The sequence below is a fragment of the Rhincodon typus genome, chromosome 2, assembly GCF_021869965.1.
Source record: "Rhincodon typus isolate 14 chromosome 2, sRhiTyp1.1, whole genome shotgun sequence".
NCBI lineage: Eukaryota > Metazoa > Chordata > Chondrichthyes > Orectolobiformes > Rhincodontidae > Rhincodon > Rhincodon typus.
The window spans coordinates 125454734-125467600 of record NC_063333.1 but is presented as its reverse complement, the minus strand read 5'-3'; the positions used below and the strand labels follow the sequence as shown (position 1 = coordinate 125467600).

Here is a 12867-nt window from a genome sequence, read left to right as displayed (position 1 = left end):
GCCCTTTATTAGTCAAGGTTTGGAATATAAGAATAAAGAGATTATGCAATATTAGTTAAGCAATGGTTAGGGTACAGCATACAGTTCTGGTCATCGTATTACTGATAGAATATCGTAGTACTTGAAGAGGTGCAGAAATTGAAAACTTTAGTTATGAGGAAAGACTGAATACATTAAGATTGTTGGCTTTTTGCAAAATAAGCAGAGAAGATTGAAAAGAGTTTTAACTGAGGCTCATAAAATTACAAGGGGCCCAGATAGAATAGGTAGAAGGATCTATTTCCTTTAGCAGGGAGGGCACAGATTTCAAGTAAGTAATTTAGAAGGAAATTGAGAAGACTTTTTTAACACAGTAGCTGGTGGGGGTTTGCAACACATTTCCTAAAAGGGATGAAAGCTTCAAGTAATTATACAAAGTAGCTCTTGTCAGCCAGTGGGTTGAATGGCCTCCTTTTCTGCCTTTTTAAAAATGTTGTTGTATAAAAGTATCAACTCACATACACAACATTTTGGCACACTGTACAGGTACTGAGCACTCGCTGAATTAATTACTATTGTGCAACAAGTGTTAAAAGAATTAAAGCTTTCACACAGCCAAATTCATGCCACATCCTCCCTGCACAGGCCTTTATTTTATATTTTAAAATAAGCCAGGTGTTATTCTATGTCTGCTTAGCAGCAGTGCACAGCAAGATCCCTTTCTCCCCTCAAGCAAACCAATGGGAAATTCCATCAGTGATTGAGTCCTTGAAGGATCAATGAACCTTTGTGTGTTTATCTTAGTTGCTTATTTCACAAACATGTTTATGCTAACTTTATTAGTCTTTTCATTGACATTCTTCCAAAATCTTTTCCATCTTCTAAAAAGCAAGTTTAAACAATAAGATTTTCTGCCTATGTATTTTGGAGCTGATTCATTTTAGAGCCACACAAATATATGTACATGTTTGTTTGCTTGTTTTGACTACATTGGCTCCAAAACTAATGGCATAATAAAAAGATGAAGTTGAAGTGCAGAATTTGTATTCCTCAAAACTATTCATAGACTATGGAGGCAAACTAATTGACACACATTTATTGAGGTTACAGGGTATCTAATGAAAGTCAAGATCAGTGCTACTCATTTCCCAATTCAAAGCTTGGCTACAATTTATTTATGAAGGAAAATTATACCAACATAAAAAGATTAACTGATCCATTTTAGCCTATTTCATAATGCTCTGATGTGTTATGCATCATGCCCATCAGAGCTAGAGACATGTCATCTCCTGGAGGGGGCAAAAAAACAGATTAAAAGACAAAGGGCAATTAAGAAAGAAAACCTGAAAAAATTCTCTCAGGGCCCTTAAATTGATCAAGATAAGTCCAGGAGACTGCATATTAACTCACTGATGCTCAGCTTCACCAGAGAAAGGACCAGAGTGGCTTAATTTGTTGCTCCCTACCAGACACTTATCAAAGGTTTTCCTGGTGGAGCCGAGCATCAGGGAGCCATGAAAGCAGCACAGTTGAACTGGTAGAAGTGGGGCCTATCTGGAGTTCAGGACCTAGACAGCACCATGTGGAAGAAACCCAGATACATTTCAGACCATTAAGTATTTTTAGTGGCAGTTAGTCAACCCATCCCAAAAGAAGAGGGCTAACATTATATAATAACCACCACAAGCGAGGCAATAGTTTAAAACAATGTGTTAAGAGTTGTTCAAGTGGTAGCATATGGACTGGGGAATTCACCCCAAAGCCATGTCATCTCCCTGCCCAAAGCTAATATAAGCTTTCTGAGGTTCACAGCCAAAATCTGAATGCTGTCTTTCAGACAGTATCTGTCCAAGGCTCTCTACCAGTAAAGCACACTTCCCGCACTTTTGAGATAAAGACCAACATTCCGTCAATATAACAATCAGAAAATTCCATTCATAATCTTTGAAAGTATAAATTGAGATAATATGATTTCTCCATGTATTGTTTTATAGAAAGTAGCCAGACTGAGGAAGTGATTTAAATCTTTATTCTTCAGCACCTAGCCAGGCTAAATGAAACTATTTATTTTACCAAACAGTGGGGATATCAAAACAGATTATTTACCACTGAACTTCTATTATGACTTTCAAAATAAACAGAGGTAATGTGCAAGCATAAGAAAGTCTCCATTTCAAATATTTAAACTAACATAAGCTCATAAAAAAGTTGAGAAAAAAAAACTCATTCTTCTCAATGTTATGAACAGTCAAAACTTGCCTACATTTTGCAGAATTTTTTTTTAATGTAACAACCAACTAATTTCTGTGGTCTCTCCTGATATTCTGCAAGCACTTCATGGGAACTTCCGATTTGATCACCTTGCAGTCGATCCAGCAGAGTTACGCAAACTACTGCACCTGCACAATGAGAAAGTCAGGTTAGATAGTTGGCAAGTTATGGTTTTGTTGATACTGATGCTGCACACTTAGCTTCTTGTAGCACAAATCCTACAAATACATAGCTAATGCATAGCAGTAAAATTCAAAATAAACAGCTTAAGACAAAGACACAGAAACATAGTATGTACCATCTGTTCACTGTTTTTAAGCTACAGAATTTTGGGTTGTCCTAGTTGCTAAAATGCATCACAAGAGTCGCCAAATGGATCAAAGAGTAAATGCATTGCATTACTTGGCATTGTATTGCATCACGTAAACCACACAGCCATCAAAGAATTAACAAGATGTTGTGGGTATTGTCAAGGCGTTCATGGATGACACAAAGATTGGTAAGGTGGTAAATAGTGAGGAAGATTGCCAGAAACTGCGGGAGGATACCAATGAAATGATCAGCTTGGCAGAGCAGTGGATCAATAGAACTCAATGCAAAAAAATTGAGGGACTACATTTCAGGATGGCTAAGAAAGCAAGGAGTAACACTGTGAATGGTAGGACGTGGCAAAATAATGACAATCAGAGGGACCTTGATGTACATATCTACAGATCCCTGAAAGTAGATAAGTTGATTAAGAGTCATATGGGATTCTGGCCTTTATTAGCCAAGGCATATTATATAAAAAGGATGTGGTGGTTATTCTGAAACTGTATAAAATGCTGGTTAGGCTGCAACTCAAGTACTGTGTGCTGTTCTGGTCACTATGTGATAGTAAGAATATGATTGTTTTGGAGAGGGTGCAGAGATAATTCACCAGGATGCTGCTTGGGACAGAAGGTCTGAGGCATGAGGAAAGAATGGATAGATTGGGGTTGTTTTCCTCAAAAAAGTGAAGGTTGAGAGGGACCTGTTATAGGTGTATAAGATTATGGGAGCTTGGATATGGTAGACCAGAAGGTACTTTTTCCATTAGTGGAGAAATCAATAACCAAGGGCTTAGATTCAATGTAAGGGGGAGAAGGTGGCAAGGAGCGTTGAGGAGGATTTATTTCATTTAGAAGGTGCTGGGTGTTAGGATTTCAGTGTCTGAAAAGTGGTTGAGGCAGAAACTCTCATATCATTTAAACAGTACTTAGATATTCAATTGTAATAGCCTTCAGGATTATGGGCCAAAAGATAGAAAATGATAGATAGGTAGGGACAAGATGGGCCAAATGGTTTCCTGTGCTGTAAATGTCTTTGCATCCATAAAACGCAATAACTAGTTATCACATTGCTGTTTGTAACAGTTTGCTATGTGAAAAATTACTGCTGTGTTTCCTACACTTGAAAAATATTACATCCTAAACTGGAAAATACTAATAGCTAAAAACTGCTTCAAGATGTGCTTTTTGCATAAATGAAAGTCTTGTGCCCTTATTGTTACCAAATTTTTCCACTTTCTAAGCCTGTTCTTCAGTTGAAGCTATTAATGTTTGAATGATCAAATATATTGTCTGTGTCAGAAGTTACCACATCAGTGTAAACTTCTTATTAATTCAACATTAATTTGACTTGCCTAGAAACAATATGCTTCTTCACCCTTTTGAAAGGTTAAGCAATTCTCCAAAAGGAAGAGGGATAGAAAAAAGAAGTGAACTTACATCTGTTTTTGAAGGGAGAAAAATGAGAAAAAGAAACAAAATTCTCCAGTGTTTCTTTAAATCAGCACCTAAAAAGGATTGAACCTGGAATCATCCTGATCTCCAAAGTTCAGCACCATTACATTGAACATTTTCCTTCTGAACTATTTAGAAGGGACACAGTATAGTGACTGGAATTTATCCTCTTTAAGGTCTTCGAAAGGATGAAAATTATTTCAAAGAATTTACAACATTGATCTGATATGCATTTTACATTTCAAAATATGGATGCCAACTACATTCTATGATTGGAATTTTACATGGCTCCCAATCCCACTCCCTTTCAAGAGCAGGCTTAGGCATGGCAGGGTGGCTGTCTCCTTCACAACTTCACTAGTATTTTATCCTCATTGATAGTGGGGGGCAACAAGTCAAACATTGCCCTCTAATTAATGGTCACTTAGAGGCCTCTTCCACCATTAATATTTTACCATCAGTGGATGGGCTCTTTGCCAACTGGGAGGCCATTCAGTAAAACCTGTGGGCTCAGGATGGGGTGAGTGGTCCTTTCTATCACAGAGATCCTGAAGCACATAGAAGCCTGCCCGTTACCATCCTTGCTGGAAGATTTCCACTAACCACCATGGCCTGAATGGTCCAGTATCTCCCACTCCAACTACCTCCAGTCCAGGCCAGTGCCATCGTCATTGGTTCAGGAATCGCTACACCACCAGAGGCTCTTCTAGGACTGAAAAGCTGCTAGCCCACTCTTGGAGGCAGGCATCTCTGCTTTAGAGGGGTGGAAGCCATGACTTCGGGCAATAAATTAGCTGACGGAAGTAAAATTGAATTCCTGCACCACTAGAAGCTGGCTTACCCCTGGCTTTCTGGCTGATGGATGGGACTACCACCTCTAGGTAAAATGTCAATGATTTATAACTATCAGCCAAATAGAGAACACTGCGTTGCAGGTATTAGCAAGATTTTTTGGGCACATTGCCAGGAGGAGTGAGTTGTGATATATTGGGCAGTGAAAACCAACAGTCAGTTCAAAGATGGAAAATGCAAGCAAAACCTTGCAGCTCATAGGGCATGGAAGTAGAGGTGAGTTTTGGTGAATCAGGTTAGTTAAATCCCCCAACACTAGGATTGGGGTGGGGATCCTAACATCATCTTGCACTCTTCCATGTTGCCCCCAGATGGTTTAAAGGTGAGTTGGGAACTCCTGTATAGCTGTTGGACAAAACATTTAAATATTCAAATTGGTCATTAAATGTCTTTTAACAGAACCTTCTAGATTTAACAGTCAGCAAACTTTCCAGCTCACGTAGATGATTGCACACTGGGAATATGCTTCTTCAGTAGAACTGACAGACCTTTGATCAGTGAAACTGCACAGTAGCTGTCATAGCTGTTCTCTTCATATACTTTTATACTACGTCTCCGTCACTCCCCTCTTGTCTGTTATATTGTACCATCGTCATTCTCCTCACTTTTTTTTTCACTTTTGTCACTTCTTTTCCACTCTTTTGTGCTGTGACACTACCCCACCAAATGGTTTCCTGTGCTGTAAATGTCTTTGCATCCATAAAACGCAATAACTAGTTAATACATTGCTGTTTGTAGCAGTTTGCTATGTGAAAAATTACTGCTGTGTTTTCTACACTTGAAAAATATTACATCCTACACTGGAAAATACTAATCAGCTAAAAACTGCTTCAAGATGTGCTTTTTGCATAAATGAAAGTCTTGTGCCCTTACTGTTACCAATTGCATCACAGAAGGAGCTTACAGCTTTGGAAGGAGGCCATTTGGTCCATCATGCCTTCACCAGTTCATTAAATGAGCATCATCACCTAGTGCCAATCTCCTGCTTTTTCCAAAAGCCTTGCATGTTATTTTCATATAAATAATCATCCAATGCCCTCTTGAAGCCTCAATTGATCCTGCCTTCATCACACTTCCAGGCCGCGCATTCCATACCCAAATTGCTGCGCCGAGTAACTCACCACCTGACTCCTCAAAGCCCGTCCACCATCTACAAGGAACAAGTCAGGAGTGTGATGGAATACTCCCCACTTGCCTGGATGAGTGCAGCACCAACCACACTCAAGAAGCTTTACACCATTCAAGACAAAGCAGCCCATTTGACTGGCTGTAACATCCACAATCATCCACTCCCTCCACCACCAACGCTCAGTGGCAGCAGTGCGTACTATCTACAAGATGCACTGCAGAAATTCATCAAAGATCCTCAGACAGCACCATCCAAACCCACGACCACTTCCACTTAGAAGGACAAGGGCATCAGACATATGGGAACACCACCACCTCCAAGCCACTCACCATCTGACTTGGAAATATATCATTGTTCCTTCACTGTGACTGGGTCAAAATTCTGGAATTCCTCCCTAATATCATTGTGGGTCAACCTACAGCAGGAAGACTGCAGCTGTTCAAGGCAGCAGCTCACCACCATCTTCTCAAGGGCAACTAGGATGGCCAAGAAATGCTGGCCCAGTCAGCAACGCCCGCATCCAACAAATGAATAGAAAATAAAATTACTTGCTGAGTGAAAACGATTTTTCTAACTTCACCTTTGCTTCTTTTGCCAAATACTTCAAATCCATGCCTTCTTGTCCCTTTTAAAAGCAGGAATAGTTTTTCCCTATCTATTCTATCCAGCCCACTCATCACTTTGGAAACCTCTACCAGATCTCCTGAGCCGCCTTCTCTCCAAGGAGAACAATCCCAACTTCTTCAGTCTATGCTCATAACTGAAGTTCCTCAATCCCTGGAAATCTTCTGGTAAACTGCTTCTGTGCTGGCTCCAATACATTCACATCCTTCCTATAATGTGGCACAAAAGAACTGTACACAATACTCCAGCTGAGGTCTAACAAGTGTCTTATATAAGCTCAACATCACCTACTTGCTCTTATACTGTATACCCCAAATAATAAACCCGAATATGCGATTTACTTCTGAGGAAGGGTCACCGGACCCGAAATGTTAACTCTGCTTTCTCCTCCGCAGATGCTGCCAGACCTGCTGAGCTTTTCCAGCAACTTTGTTTTTGTTGTGTATGCGATTTACTTACTGCTTTTGCTACCTGTCCTGCCACTGTCAATAATCCATGCACATATACACCCATGTCTCTCTCCACCTGAACGTTCCTTTGAATTGTACCCCATATTTTATACTGTTTTTCAATGTTCTTCCACCAAAGTACGCCATGTGTCTTTTATACCATATTTCTGCCATTCTCCTTGCACTATTTTAGTGTGTGTCTCTGTCACCTTTTTCACACTCTTTTCCACTGTTTACACTACTCACTTTGCATCTTTTGGGCTGTGTGTCAACCACTTTCCTCGTGCTTTTTTACATTGTGTCTCTGTCATTATTCTTGTGCTCTTTTATACTGTCTCCACCGCTCCCCTTGCATCTATTGTACTGAATCATAGAATTGCTATGGTGCCGAAGGAGGCCATTCAGCCTAACCGTTCTATTACCTACCGTTGAACTCCTGCCTTTTCCCCATATCCCTGGACACCACTGCTATCCAAACAATCATCCAAAGCCCTCTTAAATGCCTCAATTGATCCTATCTCCACCACATTTCCAGACAGTGCATTTCATACCCTAACTAGTTGCTGGGTGAAAACTCTACGCTCTTCTCATGTTCTTTTATACTGTGTCTCCACCATTCCCTTCACATTTTTTTATATTATTACAGCCAGTTTCTATACTGTGTTTTTGCTCTTTTATACTGTGCCTCTGCCGCTGACCTTGAGCTTTTTTATACTGGCTATTTCTATACTGCATCTCCACCACTCTCTTCATGCCTTATTATTCTGCATTTCCACTGTTCTCCTCATGCCCTATTATACTGCATTCCTGCCACCATCCTCAGGCTCTTTTATTCTGTGTCTCAGCCAGTCTCCCCATGCTCTTTTATACTGTCACCTCTACTCTGCTCGTGTCTTTTTTTGTACTGTGTCTTTGCTCCTCTTTACACGGCTTCTCTGCCACTCTCATCATGCTCTTTCATCCTTGAAACTGACAGAGGCAGAGGCAGCGATAGCCATCAGTGCAGTGTTGGTATGTTTGCACATCAGAGGTGCGGGCCTTCAGCTATTGGGCAACAGGATTAAATATCAGCTACAGGGCATACAACACTCACTTGTGTTGACTTGATATCAGCAGCAAGTGAAATATGCGCCTGTGCTTAAAACTTACAAATCTTTTTACCTTGACAGTTCTAATGTACAGCTCACAGGGTCTTCAAGTGGCCCCTCTTACAATATTTGCATACGCACTTCAGCTCTTTTATGCATTTGTTTGTAATATGTTAAGATACAAAGAAAGGTGTTTGAGATTTCCTTGATTGCTGTGGAACGAACATAGAACACAACAGCGCAGTACAGGCCCTTCGGCCCTCGATGTTGCGCCGACCTGTGAAACCAATCTGAAGCCCATCTAACCTAAACTATTCCATTATCATCCATATGTTTATCCAATGACCATTTAAATGCCCTTAAAGTTGGCGAGTCTACTACTTTTACAGGCAGGGCATTCCACGCCCTTACTACTCTCTGTGGTTAGGTTAATTCCTTGTGATAAAATTTTCCCAGTGTCAAAACGATGTGGACAATGGCAAGAAATTGGGAAAATGCAATGAGAATTTAAAAATTAGATCCTAAACTTTGAGAGAAATGTATCCGATTTTCCTCTTAAGATTTCAAAGGCTAAGGATGCTCGTTAGTAAGCAGTAAGGATCCTATTTCCATGCATTTGCGTCTCATTATTAACAATCCCACCTCATTAATATGCAGCTTGTGATTCTCACAAGTGCTGGTGAGAAACTAGATGGCGCAAATTCCCATCTTGAAAGTTTGAGCAGTTACCTGCTGTGGGAAGCTTGCTGTTGTCTTCTCTGGGTGTCCACGTTGACATTCATTTCCTAACAACTAATGCCAAGCTCCATGGGCAGCAACCACTGCCACCCTTCAACTACCAATGTCAGCACTGGCAAAATATTAGCTTTGCCACATCATCATGGCCATTCTCAGGCTAACTTTTAACATACTTCCAACTTCATCACTTCATTTTGCAGCTTGCAGACACTTCACATTCCAATGCTCCTGCCAGGTCACTCCTAGCACAGGGATGCACACCCATCTCATGCATCCGCACAGGGTACATGTCTGATCTCTTTGCTTGCTTGCGTACCACTCATTTACTTTGTGCTTATTTGAACACTCAAGAGTATCCAAGCCTTGCCTTGTTTCATTTTGCTGGTAGAAAGCCTGGCAGCTTGTTTGGTTGCCAGCCCTGAACAATCCAAGGGCATGGAGATAGTGTAGTGTACCATGCATTACAGCAAGTGCCAGCACCTTACAAGGTAAACACACTGCATTTGTGATGGTCTGATCTAAAAGTCTAAGGGGAGTGACTTTAGCCAAGTCACAGAGGTCTATGGTCAGTCAGTAAGTGCCACCACACTCAGTCAAGAGCATCATGAGTTCTCAGTCCAAGCGGTTGCCCACAGTCAGTCCTGTAGGTCAATTCAATCACTCTGGGAATGACAGGTAAGTCACTATCATGGCCATGGATCAGAACATTAAAGTACAGTAGAAAGTTTTAACCTGTAATTCCAAAATGTCTTTTTTAAAAGACAGCTGACTCAGCCACAAATGGCTGCAGGTGTAAATGAAGTGGCTGCCTGGAGAGAGAAGCCTATGGAATTTCAAATTTACATTGGTAAGTGAATTTCAAACAACAGCACTTCCAAGTGAGGTAGAAGCAAGTCACAACAAATTGAGGTGTGACTATAAAGAAAACAAGGGGCTGATGAATTCAAGGCTATGAGTCAAGTGCTAGAAAGTGAAATTAGAACAGTTAGGTGGTTGTTTTTGAGTGGCACTCACACTGTGGGCCAAAGTGCTTTTTCTGTGCTGTAGATCTCTAAGAATCTATGACTCTTGGTTACTGAATGATGGTGGATGCTCAGCGAATAAACATATACGTGAAGTTAATTTCCCTGAACAGTGCCAGTGAGCTAAAGTTGTGTTGCCATGGTCACACCCGAGATGAGTCAACATTTTCTGTTGGACAATACTGCATTGTACTCTATCAGATCCAACAGTGCTAAGTTTTTCCATTGAGCTTTAAAATATGAAGCTTTTCATCACAAATATTTCTCACTTGATTGAGCCCATGATAAAAATCAAGTTGAACTGGCTTAACGAATGCTAAATATTTGCCTTAAGAGGAAAATCGGCTGACATTTTTGAGAGATCATACGCAAGTTCCAGATAGAAAGGACAAGCACACTATACACGATCATTAAAACAGCACAAAACTGAAATATAAACTATACAGCTCCTATTTAAAATGTTCAAAATTTATAATGAGGTGATATAAAAAATACTAATCAATTTGTAAAGAAAGTACAGCAGCTCCATGCAAAGTCTTGCATGTGTATGTGATTACCTGGTAGACCACTTCGATTGCACATAGCTGCGAAAATAGAGGACTCCATTTCAATGTTGCGAACCCCTGCGTCATAGGCCCTATTCAAGTATTTCATCTTATCCTCATGGGTATAGTTGCAGAACGCACCATCTAAACGGGCTTGACCTGCAAAAAATAATTGATTTCTTAATATGGACATCTTCCTCGGTATAACAGTCAAATTCTGAATGTATTTAAGGGGTATTCGATGTGCACGTTTGGATTGTTACTGAATTGAGTACATTTTGACCACTCATTGGTCAGTGAGGGAGACTTAGCTGAAGTGACACAGAGCCTGAGTGAGTAACTGAGAATTTGGTTCAAAATGGGAATTCAGTGGTAAATCTCCTGCAATTATGAAACAAAATAGACTTAAACCAATAGGCTTTCAGGAAGTAAAAATAGCCTAGTTAAACAGGCAGCTACCTGAAAGAAGCATTTATCTATCAAACACCTAAGATCCCTTGCCTGAATTAGATCTTGATTATCATAACAGGAAGGTTAAAAAAAAACAAGCCGTTCGTTAAAGGTCTCTGTATAAGGATTGATCAGAGTGCATGGTCAGATTAAGTTGCCCAGTCAGATGCAGTGGGAGCAATTAACTCCAAGTGATAAAGTCTCCAGTGTGAGGGGATGCAGATTGAGATGCTTGTCTGTAGTGAAATCAATTCTGTGTGTCACCATGAGTGCAAGGAGAACAGCTGATTGGTGAGTAGGTCTGGTGAATATTTCTAATTTTTAAGGTGAAAGATTGGTACTTAGTTTGTGTTTAATTCTGCATAGTGTTTTTCCTTTCTTTTCTGAGAAATACCTTGTCACATTTTCATACTGCATACTACTTCTATGGGTAAAAAATAGTTTTTGGAGTTACTGGGTGGCTGGTCAGAAGGACCTAGTAAACTGTACATCCTACAATATTGTTTTGGAACTTGAACAGCAACTGTTGTGCATCCATGAGGCAGGGGACTACATGGATAGCATGTATAGAATCATAGTGCAGAAAAGGCCCTTTAGCCCATTGAGTTTGCACTGACAACTATCACTAAAGGTGTTCTAATCCAAACTTCCTGCACTTGTCCCATATCTTTGAATGTTAGGATATTTGAAGTGTTCATCCAAACATTTTTTTAAAGGTTATAAGGTTTCTTGCCTCCACTACCTTCCTAGACAGTACATTCCAGATTCCTAACACCTGCTAAGTGAAAAAGTTTCTTTTTCCCCACTGAATCTCCTGCCCCTTTCCCTAAAACTATGCCCTCTCATGCTTGACCCTTCAACCGAGGGGAATCCTTGGTTCACACTGTCCATACCCTTCAATCTTCTACAACTCAATCATGTCCCTGTGCCCCTCAAATTTTCTCTGTTCTACAGAAATCAGTCCATGGCTATCTAGTTTCTCCTTTATAACTTAATTGCTCAATCCCAGGCAACATCCTGGTGAACATTCTCTGTACCCCCTCTGGTGCTATCACATCCTTCCCTGTCGTGAGGTGACCAGAACTGCCCTGGTTTCAGAGGCAAGATGGTAGCAAAGTAAGTCGGAGTCCATTCAGAGCTCTACTCTGCTTGCCAGTTCTCTTTCTCTTTCTTTCTTTGTCCTTCCTTTTTTTTACTTCCCTTCTTCCCTCTCCCTCTGTAGTAATTCTATCCCCCCATCCCTTTTAACTAGGAGTTTTTGAACAGGTACCATGTGGCAGCAGCTGAAAGTGCTGGTTGTGTCCTGCAGCAATGGCAGATTGAGCGTGGGCCGGAGGGATGGTGGTGGATCACGACTGGGCCGGCAAGAGCAGACCAGAAAGGCAGCAGCAGCGAGAGCAAGTCAGTGAGGCAGCTGAGTGGACACTGGCGGAGGCACGGCGAGGGCTGGAAAGCACGGAGCGGGACTGCGGCAGTGGAAAGGAAAGTTGGACTCTCTTAACATATCTATCTTCTTCTTATCTTATTCTAAGTTAATGTGAGTGGTGCCATGTATGTATGGCAAAGGTACGCATTTTTCTCTGTATTTTTACATTGAATACACATGACAATAAATGATTCAATTCAATTGACCACAGTACTCCAGCTGTGGTCTGACCAATGCACTGTATAACTCCATTACCTCCTTGCTCTTACGCTCTATGCCACGACTGGTGAAAGCAAGTATACCACATGCTGCCCTGACTATCCTATTCACCTGCTCTGCTGACTTCAGGGATCTGTTCTGCTAAGCTACCCAGTGTCCTGCCATTCGTTAAATGCTCCCTCACCTTGTTTCTTCGTCCAAAGTACATCACCATCTGCCTAACCCATTTATATCTTCCCGTAATCTACAACCACCTTCATTCCATCTTGGTGTCATCTGCAACGTTGCTTGACATTCCCCCAACATTTTCAT

General features: G+C 40.9%; 1 protein-coding gene across 5 annotated transcripts in view; it reads right to left on the bottom strand.

Annotated features, from left to right (window-relative positions):
- Window positions 1-1993: 1993 nt before the first annotated feature.
- upp1 (uridine phosphorylase 1) overlaps window positions 1994-12867 on the bottom strand; it is a 72565-nt gene continuing 61691 nt past the window's right edge. For 4 of the 5 annotated variants that reach the window (XM_048612481.1, XM_048612508.1, XM_048612490.1 and 1 more), the window contains 2 exons: window positions 10473-10619; window positions 1994-2378 (listed from right to left, as the gene is read on the bottom strand). In XM_048612481.1, coding sequence (XP_048468438.1) covers window positions 2239-2378; window positions 10473-10619 — 287 coding nt within the window. In that variant the 3' untranslated portion in view covers window positions 1994-2238. The remainder of the gene's footprint in view (window positions 2379-10472; window positions 10620-12867) is intronic. The other variant, XM_048612518.1, reaches the window with a different exon arrangement.